The sequence below is a fragment of the Mytilus californianus genome, unplaced genomic scaffold (assembly GCF_021869535.1).
Source record: "Mytilus californianus isolate M0D057914Y unplaced genomic scaffold, xbMytCali1.0.p SCAF_2, whole genome shotgun sequence".
Taxonomy (NCBI): Eukaryota; Metazoa; Mollusca; class Bivalvia; order Mytilida; family Mytilidae; genus Mytilus; species Mytilus californianus.
In genome coordinates this window covers 111,396,405-111,416,318 of record NW_026262668.1, presented here as the reverse complement: position 1 = coordinate 111,416,318, position 19,914 = coordinate 111,396,405, and the positions used below count along the sequence as shown (strand labels likewise).

The window sequence follows — 19,914 nt, the reverse complement described above, 5'->3', positions numbered from 1 at the left end:
TCTTTGACGTGTTGAGTATGGTACCTTACCATCTTACCTTATCTTTGGATACAAACATTGTAAAACTATTTTGTGTTTTTGGTGAATACATTTATCACTTATACTCGAATCGAAATACATCCGCTACTTCTGCTAAGTGATAATCTTTGTATCCGCATTGTCCTCTAAATAACATCTAATTTCCGAATCAGAAATTATACGTGGCCACTGGTATTTTTTTTCCTTTACACTAAAAGTGCGGATTAAGTAACACTCAATACAATATTTATGTATAGCAACCTGTTACATGTATATACAACATGCATTTAATGTGAATTCCTTATTAATAAGACATAAATGGAAAATTTGATTTCTTCGTTTCAACGGCTCTTCATCTTATTACACATTTTAAAGGGTAAGTTTAACCATGTTTTTACCTTATTTATAAGAAGAGTTTTTTTTTTTTTTTTTCGCAAACAAATTAAAATGCAATTTGGAACAAATTCAGAGTTTTCGATTTGAAAGTAGATTTTTCTTTAACTTTTTATTAAACAAATTGTGTCTTGATTTCAATGTAACCATAAATGAATTTTTACATGTATAAGAAAGTCCTTCATCGGAATTTTGATAATTTAGCACGGGAAAAAATTATTTATTGTGATAATAAATAATGTAAACTGTTCCATCCAAGGTATCATCACAAAGATATTGAAGCAATGAAAATGTAATCGATGATGATATCCACATATAGTCCTGTAGATAATGTTGTATGGATAGAAAACGACCAGATGGTTTCTGGGCGACTAAATCATACAACTGACTTTCGTAGTTACTTTAAATATTGTCTTACATGTATGTAACCCGAATAGTTCAGTCGTTATATTCAGGCGGCTGCATTAGGAGAAATCGATTACGGGGAGGGACTGAACTATTCGGGTAGGCGTGTATGCTGTTCCTTTGCTGAAAACAGCATATCGTAGTAGTTTTGTCTTTATTTTGATACAAGGAACTGAACCAAATAATTATTTTCTGGTAGAATATTTAAAATATATAAAGTGTGCATCGCAAAACGTGTTTCCCCTTACTAACTGCCGAATTTAATGCACTAAAATCAAGTTATATCAATCAACATTTAATGTTCATGACACGACCACCCGTCATGTCAAATAGAACTCGTCCAACCGTCAAATCTATGAGTCGATTTTAATGCAATCTTAGCCCATAGTTGCCATTTGAGCTTCAATTTAATTAAAATATAGACCTCTGATTTCGTTATCTTCTATATATACGAGCATGCGAATTAATATGGATCAGAATTTTAATCAGATTGTTTGAGCTTGTGTCATCCTATGGCGTCTGTCGTGTAATTGTTTTCAAAAATCTTCTCTGAAACCTTAAGGCAAATGTTTTGATGGCAGTAACGCGCTACAAAAGATCCTCATTCAAGCAGTTTAAGCAAACCACAGCTTAAAAGTGATCAGTAGGTCAGGATCTATCTTACCTGAGTTTCAAAAAATTGAACTAACCTTTTTAAAGTAAAAAGTAAAATAACAAAAATACTGAACTCCGCGGAAAATTCAAAAAGGAAAGTCCCCAATCAAATGGCAAAATCAAAAAAACAAACATCAAACGAATGGATAACAACTGTCATATTCCTGACAAATTAGAGTTGTTGCCTATGGAATGTCTTCTTTGATTGTATGCAAATTTCGAATTGTTATATAATCATGGCTATAATCATGAAAAAATAGCAAAAATGACAAGCAAGACTAGATCTTCAAATAAATCATCATGGTCGAAATAGTCAATCTTAATCGGTTCGGTTTTATCCGTATTGGCCATAATCTTGAAAACTACAATAGATAGAAAAAAATATATACAGCCAAAAATAATCAACTCCACAATATCTAAAACTATTTTACATGGCAGAAATTGTCTGTCCACTCCTTAAAGGAGTTATTGTTCTTAAATGACGTTTTTTTTTCACCAATTGTTTGGCTACTGACTTGACTACTGTAACTGAGAGAGTTTTTACACAACAAAAATTATCAGCTAGACAAGAACTACAAAAATAAGTCTAGCTGACTGAAATTATAAGATGTGGTATGATTGCCAATGAGACAACTGTCCATCAAAGACCAAATGACGATGATTGACACTACTATAGGGCACTGTATATCCTTCAACAATGAGCAAAACTCATTCCGTATAGTAAGTTATAAAAGGCCTAGGCATGACATACAATGAAACAGTTAAAAAAGAAAACGAACGGCCTGTTTATTCTAGAAACATTACACGGAAACAAATATGGTAGACAGCAAAGCGACAACAACTGAATTACAAGCTCCTGACTTTCGGCAGGCACATACTGAATGTTGCGGGGTTAAAAGTCTTTTAACTCCGATAAACATAGTCAAATCAAAATGACGGTATAATCTGGTCAACAAAACATGATGGCAAACAATTTTACCAAATATGAGACCTTTTGTCAAATGGTATCAGAAGAGTAGCTTTCACAAGGTGACACTTTTACAACACTCTAAAAAAAATCAACGTCAAACGACTCCTGTATAAATGATCGGGTCAAAATGACGGTGTCATATGGCCAACTGCACATGATGGCAAACAATACTACCAAGTATGAGAGCTTACTGTAAAACGGTCTCAGAGGAGTTGTGTTCACAAAGTGTTGTTTCGATACTCCAACAAATGTTTAAAGTCCCATAGCTCCCGTAAAAATTATCAAATCAAAATGATGGTAAACTACACATAATGACAAACAATATTACCAAGTATAAGAGCTTTCTGCCCAATGGTCTCAGAGGAGTTGCATTCACAATGTGTTATTTTCACAATACTACAAAAATAGTTAAAGTCCCATAACTCTCGTCAAAATGATCGAATCGATATGACGGTATAGTATGGTCAACCAAACATGATGGAAACGTATCTTACCAATATGAAGTTTTCTGTAAAACGATCTGTAATGAGTTGTGTTCACAAGGTGTTATTGTTATACTCCAACAAATGATCAAAGTCACATTACTCCGTAAAATCGTCAAATCAATCTGACGATATAGCATGGTCAAGAGTATATGACCATTGTCTCTGAGTATTGATGTGTTTCGGACGGACGAAGAGCGACCATAACCATATTCCCCGCAGCACAACGCGTGGACCACCAACAATCAAACACGTCATAAACAGTCTGAGGAAAGCAGGGCCTTGTGCAAAATATAAGTCTCGACTGGATGCAGGAACTTTTTAGCTATACATATGTTGAACGTTTTAATTTATTTGAAACAAAATTAATGTTAGTACCGATGAAGACAATATCAAAAGGTCTCATTAGTGTTAAATTGAAGAAAAAATCAGAATAAGTTTATTCAAAGGATCCATAAGTTTACATAAATATCCAAATCTAGACAAGAACAATCATTGCTGTTCATATTCAATCATTTCCTTTGGGTAAATTTCTGAAGTACAATAAGAATATTCTTGATTATATAAAGCAAAAATAAAATGGTACGCTATAAGAGTGTCTGTTAAATGGAATTCAGACATATTTTTACTGAGTTTGGCAATAGCTGAAATTCATAACAATACAGGAAAAAAAACTCTGCTATGTGCCCATAGGAATACCTACCTGTCGAAGTTCAGTGAAAAGAGACGAAAAGTGACAGTCATAACTGTCAACTGATTTGAAGGGATCAACAAAAGCATATTATTAACCTATAACATCCAAAGAGTTTTTTTTCTTTCCATGAATGATTAATTCACTTAGTTTTAACAGGTGTGTATGTACCCGTTTGGGTGTTGAAAACTATAGAGTTTATGGAAAACAACTTTATGAAGTATCAGAAAAATAATGAAGAAATGAGAAAACATGACCGAAATAATCAAACCGACTTATTGCCATTTGTTCTCGCCCACTTTTTGTGTGCAAAAAAAATCATTTTTGGATAGCTGAAGATTAATATAGCCTTCATAGTGGGTTTATAGGAACATCAAGATTGTGTAATGTATGTATTATGGGCTGTTTTCTGTATGACAGTCCGTATTTTCATATCCATACCATTTTTGTCGCACGAACTTTGTGATTAAATTTTACGAAAAAATGAGGCGAAAGACACCCAATTTTTAATTGATCATTTGGTAGATTAATGTCAACATTTTCAGAAATGGTATCACTCATAGGCATTGAAACTCTAGTTTAAACCAAATTTTGGAGCAATATGTAACATTTTCATGCCCCTTTTTGCAATATTTCATGAAAAATAAATGCAGAATGTTGCCATGGATACCCAAAAAAAGAATTATTTTTCACCATTTAAACTTTTGAAAATTAAATTTATGGAAGATATTGATTACATACATATGCAAATGTATGACACAAACAGTTGGCTAAATGTGTTAGAAAGCCAGGAATAGAAGATGATTAAGCATTTTTTGGTTCAATTTTAATTTTATTTTCTAACTGTGGAATGCTACATGATTGCCCTCAAAAATGAAAATATTTACCTATATTGGGGAGTATTGGTTATGTCTTGAAAACTATAACATCTAAAGAGAAACTGTAAACAGCTAAAGTGATCGGTAAAATAAAAAAATGTTTATCCATAGCCCGGGCCCCCCTTTCGTGGGAAAAAAATGGTTGATTATATAGGGAATCTCTGAAGCATGACTGGAGCGGCCCCCCCCCCCCCCCCCCTTAGGTCAGTCAGCGGGCCCCCCCTTATGAAAAGTTCTGGATCCGCCACTGTTATCTACTTCTTTAGGAGTTATTGTCCTGAATTAATGATTTTTACACCTTTTCCGTTAGTTATCTTAGTATAATCAGGAGTTTCCAGAATTTCACACAGGTGTATAATTCCGTACACCCCTGACTGCACCAAGATAACGAATTTATTTCTTATGAAGCATTCCTTTTCATATTTTTTTAGCGGGGAATGAAACTGCAAAATTCTTATGAAGAACTTCCACTTCACATTTTTCAATACCAAGTTTGCTGTGCATTGTTAAATGTTACTTTTTTTTCATTTTGGGGAATTTTGGAGAAGAAAATATGTTTTTTCTTTTTTTGAATTGGCTATTATCTTAAAAGCTATAACAGATAGAAACTATTCTGCAAAAACAACCAAGATAAAATCTACAAATAAGACAGATAACTGATTGACAATCCACTCCTTATAACATTTGTTTGGGTTTGGTTTTTGTTGTTGTTGCTATATATATATGATAGTAGATGGAGATTAACGCGGTGAACGTGAACAGTTCAAATGACCAAGAAGATAAGATTTTATCATTATTGGTGAACATAACTGAATTTGTGGATCGGCTCCTTGTAGCTTCTTATTCTAGACCAAATTTAACGTTTTTTTTTTCTCAATTATCTTAATAATAACAGATAAAGAGAATTTGTAAACAGGAAGAAATTTTTCATCGCCTCCTAATTTGGATGAGTGTCATTTAATTACCTTACCATTTTAAATATACTCCGATTAGCTCTAGATCACAATTGATCATAGTCCTAGTGTATGAAAGAAGGCTTCAATTGTATATGATTTTAACGTTGCATAGTTTTACCAGGTGAGCAATTCAGACTTCAGGGAGCGTCTTGTTCTTAATAACCTGACTATTCGTTGAACAGCACATGACTGATGAAAGACAGTTCGATTTTTTAATAGGTTAACAATGCAACAGCTTATTCAGTCAGGTAAGCTTGTCAATTAAATAAGTTCAGTAGACAACACAAATGAATTGATAATTTATAAGACATAAATGAACAGTTTAATTTCTTCGTTTCTCTTCGCCGTATTACAGTTATCAAACGGTAAGATTCAACTATTGAAAACAAATATCTATAATACTTTTTTTTTTTAAATTGCTAGTGTCTTATAGACTTAAGACAAATAGAATTATATTGTTAAATACCATCTGTGACTCAAGCATATGATTTGTTCTATAAAAATGATTCAGACGTATGCAGTTTTTCAATCAGGGGGTAGCTCTTGAGAGTAATGAGTTAGAGGACCATATTTTGACAAAAGAAATGGCTTAAATTTTATCTATAAATTACATTTTTTTCTTTTTTAAGGGAGGGAGGGCGCAGGTTGTGCCCCCGTTTGAATCCGCGCACTTTTTGCTAATGGGGTAATCATAAGAATTGATTAAGTACAATTTGGGTTTCGTCACGTTTACCGTTCTTGAGTTATGTCCCTTTATAACGTTATATGCAGGCGGGTGTATCATCTGTGTCCCTTGGACACATTCTCCATTTATTTTTTTTAAAGTTGTCGCTGACCTGCCTTTCGTTTGAATTTTCCTTTTTCTAGCAGACTAGAATATATTTCATTTCAAAGAACACTTTTTTGTTGATCTTGTTGGCTAATTATAGGTTCTATAACGAGTAAGAATTGGATATCGCTTGATATCAACTCGAGTTATTTCGCGGTTGGTATAGTGTCCGGCGGAGATCGTGTTTTTTTTTCGAGTGAATCGGTCCACTTTTTTCGAGTGTAGATCAGGTTCTTTCCGAGTGGTATTACATGCGATCAGATCAATTTACTGCTATTTCGCGTATATAATAGTTATATTCATGACTGTTCATCTTATTCAGAATACTAAAAATGTTTTGAACACTCTACGACGCACAATTTCCTTGTAGTTCGCTTACAATTCAGTGTTTTACTTTGTCCTTGTCTTCTCGAGAGCAACAGTTAAAACGTTTGAGTTTTTAAACAAATGGTCCGGGTTTTTCAAAGAAAATGTGAATAAGAAAGTAGGCATTCTTGGGCGTAAAAACTAACATTTTCTAGTTTGTAAATGTAATTTAGCGAAGATCAATATTATATATTTCTAATAAGTAACAAAACATATTACTATGTTGATCAAATTTAACCCTTTTCAATTTTATGATAGTTTTCTGATCTGAAATCATTTTACCATAACCTTGCAGTAATAAGATATATCAGAAATTACTGGATTCCTTGTAAAACTGTCTTAAGAACCGAGAACAGGGGACTCATAATCTTTTCAATATCATTTCATGCTATAATATTTTTTTTACAGTAAATAATAGTTTATGATTTATATATATCACGGTGGCGAAACCTGGGGTTTTAAAAATAGGATTAAGAAAACAAAAGGACAGAAGTTAATAATTCAGTAAAATGTAATATACCACAAATACTCTTCTAAGAGAGGTCTGGGACCAGCCAAGCCCCCCTCCCCCCAAGAAAAACCCACATATCCGCCCCTGTACTATTTGCTATTGACAAAAAACTTGAATTGAATGGAATATATAATTAACAATAAAATAAATAACCTATTAATATGATCCTTTTGAAATAATAATAAGAAAAATGTGTATACAATAGCGTACACCTCGTGTATTTAATTCATGTCTTTCTCAGAGTTCGTAGATCTAGATAGAGATCCGTATTTTTCATTTTTTTAAGTACTGCTAACTGATGGAAAGGAAGCTATCATGGTGTTTTATTGCTATTTGACCAAGTATAATAACGCTTGATCATACTCCTGTTCACAGTAGTAGCATTTGAAAATAGGTCTTGTTTCCATTCATAGAACGATAAAACAAATTATCGTCAAGACCAATATTCTCTTAAAAAATACACATACCCGTTTAACACACACAATTTACGTACGTCTCAGTCTGGAAAAAACTTGATTTATTTGTAACTGGCTTTTAGAGACGACCGCGAGTACTCTTATATCCATACTTTGTATCTATTGTTTTTATGTTACAATGTAGTTTGTTTGTCTGTGCTTCGTACCGATCTATTGAGTAAAGCCATTTGTAACTGATTTTTACAGTTGGTTCTTATTTTGTGCTGTAACACCACTGTCCAAAGTTAGGAAAGGGTTGAGGGCTTACAAACATTTTTAACCCAAGCAAAATATTTATATGCTTGTCCCAAACTTTCAAGAGCCTGTAATTCAGTGCTTGTCGTTTGTTCAGGTTCGTCAAATATGTTTTTTTCGTACTCTGTATTGTATAACTTAGGTTGTTAGTTTTCTCAATTGTTTTTAATCTTTTTTTCATGTTGGGGCTGTTAGAGCTGACTAAAAGGTATAGGATTTTCATTGTTGAAGGCCGTACGGTGACCTATATCTACTTTTATCTTAGCCATTTGAACTCTTGTGGATAGCTGTCTCATTTGCATTCATACCACATTTCCTTTTCTTTATATACATGCCTGTGCTCACATTTATATTGTTTACAACACGAATATTTACTGTATGATATCCATATTTGGTTGAATCGACATCGATATACGTATGTTTGGATCTATACAACATGTGTACCTGGAGGTTGACTTTTTGGATAGTTCCACCATATTTACATAAGCGTTGACATGTTTGATCTATTTACTGCTGGTGGATTATTCCCCGAGGGCAACATTAACTTGGTAGCTTTATGCATGATGAATACAAATGTTCAGTATTTTTGTGATTTTACACTTTTTTTTCCAAATATAACAATACCTGTGTCCATGCAATTTATAAGATGTGGCAAACAATAATATATACAAATATACGATGCTTTTTACAAATGTACGTGTTACGTACTACAGTATTATCAAACTGGTTAAATGTACTGGTTTTGTGCTTTGAAAAATACATTATTTGAACCTTTTCATTGTTTTTTTTAAACGTAATCGCACTGACATATAACAGTTTAAGCCATTGAAATTTTGTTTAATCGCTCGATCAAAACCTGGACCGCACTAAAAAAAAAACCGGGCTGCTCTCGAAAAGACACGGACATATACAAATGAATTTCTTCTAAAAATGTCCTTCTCAATGCAATAACAATTTTAATAAAGTGTCTGTACACCTAAGGACATATAGATTCCAAATATACATTTCCTTTGACATTTGCATTGGTACTTGTATAAAAATAGCTTTTAATATTGGAATAAAAGCATTGTAAAGCTAAATTAAACTTTTAGAACACAAAAGTAATATGCAAAACATTTTGTAAAATATGATCGTTAACTCCTTTAAGAAGTCGTCTGACAATTTCGATGATCTAAACAAATTTGTAGATCTTGTCCTGTTGATCGTTTTTGTTGTTTATAGTTTTTCTTCATGTGCTATATTTTTGGCAGAATATGCAAAAATTATTATAATTGCCATTTAGGTGCAATAACTCGACAATTACAGACATTTAACAAAATTTGCAGATTATGTCATGCTGATCATTTTTGCTATCTAAATTTTTTTTTTTTTTTTTTACGGTTTTCAAGATTATAAGCATAAAGGTAAACACATGGTAAAAAATCATCCTGAAGGGGCAATAAGTCTGAAATGAGTCGACCCATGATTTCAGCAATGTTGATTTATTTGTTGATCTGGTTTTGCTGATCATTTTTTCTATTTTAATGGTTGTTGCTATCTTTTATAGTTTTTTGATGATAATAGGCAAAACTCATTATAGTAGACTCACATACTTAAAATCAGCTCAATATGTGAAGGCGTTTAGAAAATATGTCCGTATCACTGTTCATTGCGGAATGACGGATAAGGGTTAAACTTAAATGGACCCCACAACTTTGATGCAGGGCCATACAAATTGGTATCAAAGTACTGAAGTACTGAACATCGGATGACCGCAAGTTCTTGTGGATGGTCAAAAGCACTTGTCACAGAAAAAAAATTACATCTCTATACCTGAAACTGAGGTACAGATTTATTTTTTTTCTATGACAATTTCGTGCGTGGATGATGAATAAATGACAGGAAATTCAACCAAACCGTAATAACTGTTATATTGTAGTGATACAAATCAGTATACACTGGTTTGTTGTTATATATTATATTAATATAACAGTTACATGTTTATATAATTTTCATCCATTTGTTAATCATCCTATTCTACTATTCTAATAATAGTGCAGTGCAAGTGCATGGTGGACACTCTTCTGTAAAAATTCGATTTTTCTAAAAGATTGGCTATATGTAGGCATTCATATTTTCCCGCAAAAAAAAAACAATCTTCCATGCAGAGTTACCGGTCCTTGTCGGTATTGTCGCAAAACGTTCTTGAGATATTCTTCCGCATGCTTCAACACAATGTTTTGGTACGTGTGCATAGATATTATCAATGATTTTTTACTTATATATATATATATATATATATATATATTTATATATATATATATTTAACGACAAAACATTTTCATATTATTAATTTATGTTCTAAACAAAAATATTTTTATCAGTATTCATTGAAGAGATGTATTTATAACAAACGATAATGAATGTTATTTTGCACTCGTTAATATCCGCGTATTTATCATGTTTATAGATCGGTTAAAAACCCAAAACGAATGTTTCGCAATGGAAATCTAGGCGATAGCAATACATCGGAATGCCCTCACGGTCATCGCGATGTAAAAAATCTTAATTTTAGGCCAAAAAAACCTATAAGGAGTCTTCTGACAATTTTGTTGTAGATAGACTGTATGTAGATCTGAACATTGTGAACATTTCTGCTCTTGTCAGATTTCCTCTTTATATAGCGGTTTTTCAAGATAGATAAAACTTGTAAATCTAACGGACGACGACGACGAGTCGCCAAGTGATAAGAAATGCTCACTTGACCATTTGTGTCAGGTGGGCTAAAAATATATACAGGGGAACTTGGGACAGTCACAAATAGAATGGGGCGGAGTTATATGTTTCCGAGCGCTCTATCCTCCCCTTATTTTTCACATAAATGTTATAAAATATATTTTTAGGCGAAAGACACCTTTTGATGATATGCATACATTTAGTGTCGAAGCAGTTAAAATTCGTATTGCTGGATTCTTGCATTTGCTATGGTTTTAGATTTTCTAAGTGGGAATTGCTTTCCATTCCGGAGTTTCTTACAATTTTAGTAGGTTTGTGTTGCTCCACGACACTTATTGCATTCCATTCTTAAAAAAAGAAAAAATAAGAGTTAAATCTATGCGTAAACCTGCTTATTTACTTTTGACCTTAATTATTTATCCCTTATAATTTTTATTAACTATGTATTTGCATTCAGGTATCACAGATCAAATGTATTCGTTCATTGTGTGTTAATTTACGTTCTTTGATTGAGTTAAGCCTTCCAATTGATATTTCATAGTGTGTCTTTCTATGTTGTGATGTTATACTATTGTTCCAGAAAAGGGAGAAGGTTTGGTACCATTAAAATGTTTAATCCAGCTGCAAATGTTTGCACCTGTCCTAAGTCAGGAATCTGATGTACAGTAGTTGTCGTCTGTTTATGTAGTTCATTAGTGTTTCTCGTTTCTCGTTTTTATATAGATTAGACCGTTGGTTTTCCCGTTTGAATGGTTTTACACTAGTAATTTTTTGGGGCCCTTTATAGCTTGCTGTTCGGTGTGAGCCAATGCTCCGTGTTGAAGGCCGTACCTTGACCTAAATGGTTTACTTTTATAAATTGTTACTTGGATGGAGAGTTGTCTCATTGGCACTCATATCACATCTTCCTATATCTATTGAAATATTAGTAACTTTCTATGATTCCATTCCCAGCAAATACACAAACACACAGCCTCACAAAAATTTCTTTGGTTAGCCTCAAATGTTAAAATCATCCCCCAGTTACTTAATAGAACCAACATAGGCTATTATATTTCTTAATAAAAAAAAGATAGGGATTAACATCAATTAGACAAAAACTAAGGGGGGACAAAATACATACAAAGATCAATATGTTTCTTCTATATATTGTTCATATACATGTATCTAGTTCTTTCCTTTTGATCTGTTTTACTAGAAATATAACTCAAACCAAAAATTTGTCAGTCTCATTGGTGATGTAGCTGTTACTTTTTATTGCAACTTTAATATACTTACATAAGATGTCATATATAATATACATTTTTACTATGCTGAAATTATATAAGCTTTGTTTACAAAGCTAATACGCATATTCACTATAATATAACACGTATGCAAAAGTGGAAGGTTTAATAAGTGCCATTATAAACATGTCGAAATTAACCTGTTTGATGTACTAAATATAACCATGATCATTTTTACATAGCTTTTGGCAAAATTTGTTATGAACCATAGCCTTATCCAAAAAAATTGTTTACCCATATTAAAATATTGGTATAAGACATAGCAAAATATTGTTTTGTGAAAGGCTATGGCTCATATCTAAATAATATTTTAATTTATAAGATTTCAATATGAAGAGTTGTCACAAGTTTGAAGTTTTGCTTTAAATACAAGAATTTGAAGCCTTGACGCAAAGAGGTCAGACAAATTTGAAAATATTAATACTGTCTAACAGACTAGTGTGTCGTGAATATCTGAAGAATGATATTAGATAAACTCATCAAATACAATGTATCAAAAATGGACCCTATATAATTTCCTTTATTGTGCTGATATGAGAATTTTTTTTTCAGTTTATACAAAATCATGATTAAATGAGAAAAGGGTTTATTTTCCTATTCAGTATTAATGATATGTAACTCATTTTAATGCGATTATTAACCACATAATGATATTGATTATTAATTAAATAGTGAAATTGCAACAGCTGCTCTTATATGAATTAATTTTTATATTTCCCTAGCTAATAAGAAGGTGGGGGAATGGAAATGATATGAACATTATGAAAGTTAGGTAAATTGTTTCTTGCAAGCAAGAAATCAGAAAAGAAGTAGAGTCGATTTTCCGGCCTATATTTGTTTCACTAAAATGGTTAAAATAAAAAGGTGTTAATATACCTATGGTATTCTAATATTAAAGATCATTATATAAAACTTGAAACGTTTCTATTCAATTCTATTGATTTCGATTAAAGCAAGTGTTATTAATCATAACATATTGCCGTTGACTTGACGATGCAATATAGTGAATTGTTCGTGTTTTTGTCAAACTTTGCATCAAAGGACATCTTTAACCAAGCAAATAAGTTTTTATCTAAGAGAAAATACCAAGTTATATCTTCTCTAATGTATTTTATAACTACTCAAAACTTGCTCAGTCTCTATCAAAATTGCAGTTTTGAGCTATCTGTATATGCATTTATGTTAAAAAGAATGTAACCAGAAGATACCAATGGAACAATCAAAAACCAAAAGTCGAAAAATACCGACAACACCACAGCAAAACGTGAAACGACGATAAGACAAATACAGTCCACAAATCACTCCACAGAAATCCCCACGAAATACTAGAGTGATATAGGGTGTTCCGGACGGGTAAAAACTTCCTGCTCATGGCAAATAAAAAGTCGATGATTCCGCAAAACCAGATTCTAAAATGACAAGACAGTCACTGACGATGTTCCTGAATTGAGACATGCGGGCACAGGAACGTGTTACTTGGTTAAAGCAATATTGTTTACATCTGAACCCTCCATTTTAAACTAGATCAGTGGATTAACAAAAATTACAACAAACAGAAGTACAGACAGTAACAGTCTCACTCTAAAATATTGGTACACTAGATAACAAACAAAAAGACAAAAGTAAATAATTATAATCAATACAGAATAAAAAACATGGTAACATGGACTCCCATCAGGCACTAAACCCATGCTTAAAGGGGTCGTCCGTTTGGTTGTGTGGCATGCATAAATACATAGTCCGTTCCTGTCGGAATGGGACCGTTTTTGATGCATCATACAAGGCGAGTGTCTCTCTGTCTTCACATTAAATAACTCCTGCAACAACTTTTTGAGGTGGCCTGTTACAAGGCAAAATTCCTCCTCTACCCAAAATACCCGTTTCCAGAGGAAGTCGAAATTTTCCGCCCTTCATATCGGTCGAAATACTTTGTAAAAAACTGTCTATTGGATGTATTGTTTATGTGGTCTCTGAATGTGCATAAAATATGTGCACCTTCACGTTGCAAAAAAACAATCTACGCCATAAATTATGACACGATCTTTCGCAATACCCAGAATAAATTTATTCGGAATTTAAAAACAGGCAAAAGTAAACAGATGTTTAGGTCTTGTTTAAAGAAAACTCAGTATTATTACAAACTTTATCAATTTGTCTAATGCAATTTAAGTATGTTTTAGTATTCTTTTTTCAGAAATCTGCGCTAACAATATACACCTTCAGCTCTTTGAGCCAACCATTATTGCAAATCCGTAAGTTATACACTGATATATGCCTTAGTTTCGAAATATCAAGACTTACAAGTGTTTTAAGATAAAATTGTCATTTTTAACTTTTTCTTTTTATCAAACGTTTTACATGTAAACCAAAACAATTAAAAATATCAATATACTAAGACAACGGCATCGACTTAGCAAGATCCGATGGTGCAACAGAATAAGGGAAAACTGCAAAACTGGCGGCAAGTCTAGTTCAGCGATGCAAACTCTGCAAGAACTGCTGCAGGCTATTGAGCAAGAATATAGGAGACTTCTACAAGACAGTATAGGTCGATTAATCGATTCTTTGCCGAGACAGGTCCGTGTTGTTTGACAGGCTAAAATTTGAAGTAAATTATAGTTTTTCGCATGTTTCATTTCTATTTTGACAGTACAATGTATAAAACGCAGAAAGATCTATGATAAATACGGGGTTTAATTGGACGAAACAAGTTAATATTTTCAAATTCAGGAAGAGAAAGGGGAAGATAGGATCTATTTTGATTCGACACCTAATATTGAATTAATAGTCTGGCAGTGCATAATGACCTACAGTTGACACTAAATTCAAATAACTGAATGTATAGTGTTTCATATCTTGTAGAGTATACTGATTTGCGGTTTATATTATTAAAGTCGGATTTTGTACTAGGTCGTTCAATGCATAGCCAGTAGTTTAATTGATGCTTGCTTGCTTGCTTGCTGAAACAAGTTTTCTTAAACGAGCAAAGAGCGTGGCATTAATCCTTAACGGGGCATTGGATTTCCAGTCCCCATTCCGATCGGATTTCACTACATGTGTTTATACATCCCGCCCAGACAAACGGACGCCCCCACTATGGCAAGAGTATAAGTGCCGTACGGGAGAAGTCTAGGGACGATCATAATTGTATACCTCAGTCAACCTTTTGGGGTATAGTCAGTTGACTTAAGATGATCATTAATTTTGTTTGACTTTTTGAAATAGAGAATCAACTGTATCACGTTTTGCAAAATATAATAATACTTGGACCGTCTATTACTTTAACATTTCTTAAAAACTAATAATTAAATGAAATATATGATATAGAATGTAAATCGATTCATAAGCATTTGCTTTCTAAAAGTGAACCTTATTATAATAGTCTATCGTTCCTAGGTGGTCCGTAGCAACAAGCAAACATATACAGGTGGCCAGCTTAATCTCAATGTGTATACATCTTTGTTCAATTAGACGAATTTTGCAACATTGTATCTCTTTTTTCTAACTATTAGTTGTGTAAAAGAAAAAGGTAGCATATTTGTCATAGAATATAATAACATGATATATTTTTTTGCACTTCGCTTTGTACATTTAGTTTTTAGTATTGTTGTATGAAACAAAGTATCAATCTATTAAGGTATAGTACATGTAGTTCAAATTTGCAGATTTCGTGAAGTAAGTTACGTTCTGCAAAAAACTGACGATGATGCTGTTTTCTTGATCGAGACAATACCTGCCAAAGAGCCGTGTAAAACAAGTGGAAATTTTCGTTTTTACGAAGGTAATCCTATACAAATTATAACGTTGTTTTAATAAGTTTATGATGGTTTTCACCTGCGAAGTCTGATATTGCTCCAAACGATATATAATAAACCTGTGTCGTGAGAAAATTAAAGCAAAATGTTGCCTTGCCATTAGACACTGAAATAAGGATATGGGATTTCGTTATTTCAATTAACCCTATAATTTGTGTGCACTGAAATCGTATCATTTATAGTGTGTGTTTTTTTTTATAAATTTTCTTCCTCCGCCTATAGTCTCAATAATAAAATTTTGAACCTCACTATTTAATTTATGTATTATTTATAAAATAATGATGTGGTTTTAGCGCTTACTATGCGAAAATAAATAGAAGGGCCAAAGTGAGGCTTCTATTTCGCATAGTCGATGCCAAACACGACATTATTCTTATCATTAAACTGAATGCCAATATCTAAATGAACCAGTATAAAAATAATCTCAAAACATGCAATATTTATACTCAAGCATGAACCGAAGAAAAAATCTTAAGTTCTTAATAGGCTCGACATGTTTAACATCTAGCAATATGGGCAACTTGAGCTATTGCCATCAGTTGGCACCGGGTTACAAAATATAAGAAAACCTTGAAAATGAAAGTTAGTATCTGCTAAAATCAACAGTTAATATAATGTAATGAAATTTCAACGTTAAGATTATTGTAATTGACAGGTAGTTTTCTTAAGTTACGGTAGTAAGCAGTTAAGACATGTATTTTATTGAATGGAAAGGGTGATAATTTAACTTATTTTTCAGGAAGCGGTAAAACCGGAATTCTCCGTTATGAGCATGGATGTATGGCTGAGGTGAAGACATGGGTTGCTGACAGCAACACTGTTTCTATGGATGTTAATAAACCAGCATTTTCTGTTTGGACGCTTTTAGCCAAAGATCAATGTAAGAGGAGGATAACTAAAACTATTTTCTGGATGTATTGCTATTAGAAAAATGTAACTTATATATATGGTTTAAATTTTAGCTTAATAATTTTTCTATATGAATCGACGTGATTTTCAAATAGTGTGGTATGTTATAAAAGCAGCCAGTACAAGGAATACTTTTATTTATTGTAAGTGTGGTCATTCAAATTAAACATATCAAAGTAAACTACTGTTGTATGATAATGTTTTGGTTTACTTCTATATATATATAAATTTATTGTATTTTAGCTCAAGGTGCATGTTTAGGTGATCCAGTGAATTTATTAGCCGAACGAAGAGAAAAATTCATTACCACTGCTACTTTTCCCAGGCAATACCCTGCGTAAGCTATATATAGTTTTATACAAAAAAGTTCTTCAAATAATATGACTTCAGATATTGAACTGATGTTTAACTATTTTATAGTTATATTGTTTCGTTCTGTTTTCAACTACTTGCAACAAAATCAAAGTTCATTCACTAGAAAATCCAAAAACAGTAATATAACCACTTTCCTTTATATATGTTTCACGTATTGTGTCAATTTACACCAATGTAGGACACATAGTGCGCTTACATATTGTATGTGGATGTATATATTTGATTAAATAACAAAAACTGTCAATAAAGATATCCATATGCAACGTCGCACAAGATGCACCTAATAATTTGGTCATATCATATCTTAAGGTTGGGATGATGTGAGACCATTGTATTTCCGATGGTTTCGTACGGGCAAAAACAATAAATAATCAACACTTACTGTGTAACAAACTGTCGATTACTAATTGTAAAATGAGTTGAATTTGTTAAAGTAATTATAAAAAAAATCATTTAAGATATCAGGCTTATAATTTTGTACGCCAGACGTGTGCTCAATTAAAAAAAGTGAAATGGTCAAATAAAGTACGAAGTTGATATACTTGCACAGTTACATGACAACAACTTCTTTTCAGACAGGTTAACTGTACATGGAATATAACATCGCAAAATAACAGAAACATAGCACTGACCGTCTATTATCTGGATGTCGAAGTAGGTCCTGAGTGGAACTGTGTTTTTGATTATATCAAAATTCAATCAGGTGAGAAGATAATATATGATTCCTTGTATTATTTTGATTGGTAAAAAAGGATAACAGTCGAATGTTTATAACATTTGTGAATGATGTGATAACTTATGAAAAGCTTCTTGTTAATTGTTGATGGTTTTTTGATGACAAATAACCCAGGTTTTAATCTTCCATCCAAAGGGTGATTGACGGAAAGAATGATTGTTTCCTGGATTTTCCCGTCGAGCGTCCATTTGGCTGTTTGGGATGTATAAATACACAGCCACTCCCGTTTCGGAATGGAGACTTCAAATCCGATGCATTTATTTTGTTAGGTTGGTTCCCTCCTTAAAATATTCAGTATGCCTTCGGAATATAAAATATTAATAGGTATTGTCAAACTTGTCAAATAACGGCTATGTACCAGTCTTATATCCTGTATAAGGAGAGTACCAGGATATCTCCATGGTATTTAAAGAACCGTCGATCCATAGGTGGCTTGTTTGCCACAATGCAAGATATTTCAGCGCCAATTCGACTTACTTCGCAGAAATACCTATTACAGTTATTATTTAATTGGTTTTCGTCTTGAATATCATGAACTAGTTTCCACCGGACGTTAACTGAATAAACATCAATCTTATTGGGTTTCGGGGCTAGTTAAAGGTCTATTTCATATCATCCCTTTTCTATGTGTAGAAAATATATTGAGGTTTCGGTGTTGTCGAGCAGAAAAAAATACCTGAGGGAAGTTTTTCTGTTGATCGCTGCTCTGTTCATGTCGGAGTTATATTCGTAGAAATTACTTTTTCAGATTGAATCACAAGTAATGTAAGTCACTGACTACTTTTTACTCTTGCGTTTTAGCAATCTACCTTAAGACACTGATGACTTGATTGAATCGCTGCAACCCCCTCTCCCACAGAGAATCGGACCCGACATGGCTGCGTATTATACATAATTTAATATGTTTATAATACTTGTGTATTGTCGAATTCAAGGCCTAGAAAATATATATGCCTTTTCATTTCCTTCTATACGCTTAAAAAGTTCATATACGCTTTATAGAATGCCTCATAAATATACATAAAATTGCCAACTGAGTCCTTATAAACAAGTTCAATTATAACATATCTTAATCTAAATCATTATAAAGAGAGCAGAAATAACCGAGGGTAAATTTCACAATGCTTTTTAACAACGAATGCATTAGTTAGAATACCCTGACAGCGATTGGGCAGCTTTGTTACAAATGTACAACAAACAATTTTTTTTTTATTTCCTGCACATGTCAAATTATATACTTTTAACAATACTTATGTAAACATAGATTGTAAGGTCGCTTTCGTTTTAGACAATGTTCGATACCACCTATTTTTAAAAGGTATCCTCTTAGCAGAGTACCATACTGTCTTACAGGTAACCCTTTTTACATCTCACCAATAAAAATGTTAGATGGTATTGCTTAGTTTCTTGTAAGATTGTCTGCTAATCCAAACTTCAAAATATTTTCAACACATAAATTCACGAATGTGGCTAACGCATGAGTAGACTATCACTGTTCACTCACGAGTTTAAAAATTCTAGTTAGTCTACACCTATCCTGTTACAGAAAACTAATGGGTATTAATTTTATTTCACTGACTTTTAATGTAAATAGAGTAGAAAATACAAGGAATTTTCTACGTGTTTTTCACTTTTGTGGTATGACGTGTCGTCACTCAGAGAATATTACAAGATTTATTTCACGTGGCATGGGAATCACAGTATTTCACGGTATTTAACTTCAACCAAATGAATGTAATAAAATAATCTATAAAATTGTTGATTTTGTCTTTTTCAGATGGTAAAGATGAATATTTATGTGGTGAGAATATATGGGATAAAGAAACGTTTCATGGCTCTCATTTTCTTGTGGATTTTATAAGTGACAAAAGTGGAGTAAGAAATGGTTTTTTAATTGGTTTTCATGAACTGCAGATTATACACGACGATTTATAACTAAAATAAAAGAGTGGAATGTCTTCCTGTAATTTTATTATGTGTATAGTTAACAGCATAGAATCTGGCAAATATTTAAAGCGAATTCACAAGATGAACAATTATCGATTTAATCGTATTCGAACTTCATAAACTAAGGTTAATAGATATTAGAAGATGTGGTATGAGTGCCAATGAGACAACTCTCCATCCAAGTCAAAATTTATAAAAGTAAACCATTATAGGTCACAGTACGGTCTTCAACACGGAGCCTTGGCTCACACCGAACAGTAAGCCAGGT

The 19,914-nt window shown here is 32.7% G+C and overlaps 1 protein-coding gene across 2 annotated transcripts; it reads left to right on the top strand.

Annotated features, from left to right (window-relative positions):
- Positions 1-246: 246 nt before the first annotated feature.
- LOC127728605 (uncharacterized) lies at positions 247-19,645 on the top strand. Of its 2 annotated transcripts, XM_052236152.1 has the most exons (8): positions 247-394; positions 5,667-5,695; positions 14,059-14,116; positions 15,530-15,645; positions 16,419-16,559; positions 16,832-16,925; positions 17,539-17,666; positions 19,477-19,645. In XM_052236152.1, the coding sequence occupies exons 2-8, from the start codon at positions 5,674-5,676 to the stop codon at positions 19,632-19,634; spliced, it is 717 nt and encodes a 238-aa protein (XP_052092112.1). In that variant the 5' UTR covers positions 247-394; positions 5,667-5,673; the 3' UTR covers positions 19,635-19,645. The 2 variants fall into 2 exon arrangements, with proteins under 2 accessions (XP_052092112.1, XP_052092111.1); XM_052236151.1 differs by lacking the exon at positions 5,667-5,695.
- Positions 19,646-19,914: the final 269 nt, after the last annotated feature.

Coding starts and splice junctions, on each gene's coding strand:
- LOC127728605 (XM_052236151.1), top strand. CDS start 337: ATGGAAAATTTGATTTCTTCGTTTCAACGGCTCTTCATCTTATTACAC. Junction 16,926..17,538: donor TTTCCCAGGCAATACCCTGC/GTAAGCTATATA, acceptor ACTTCTTTTCAG/ACAGGTTAACTGTACATGGA. Junction 17,667..19,476: donor TTATATCAAAATTCAATCAG/GTGAGAAGATAA, acceptor TGTCTTTTTCAG/ATGGTAAAGATGAATATTTA.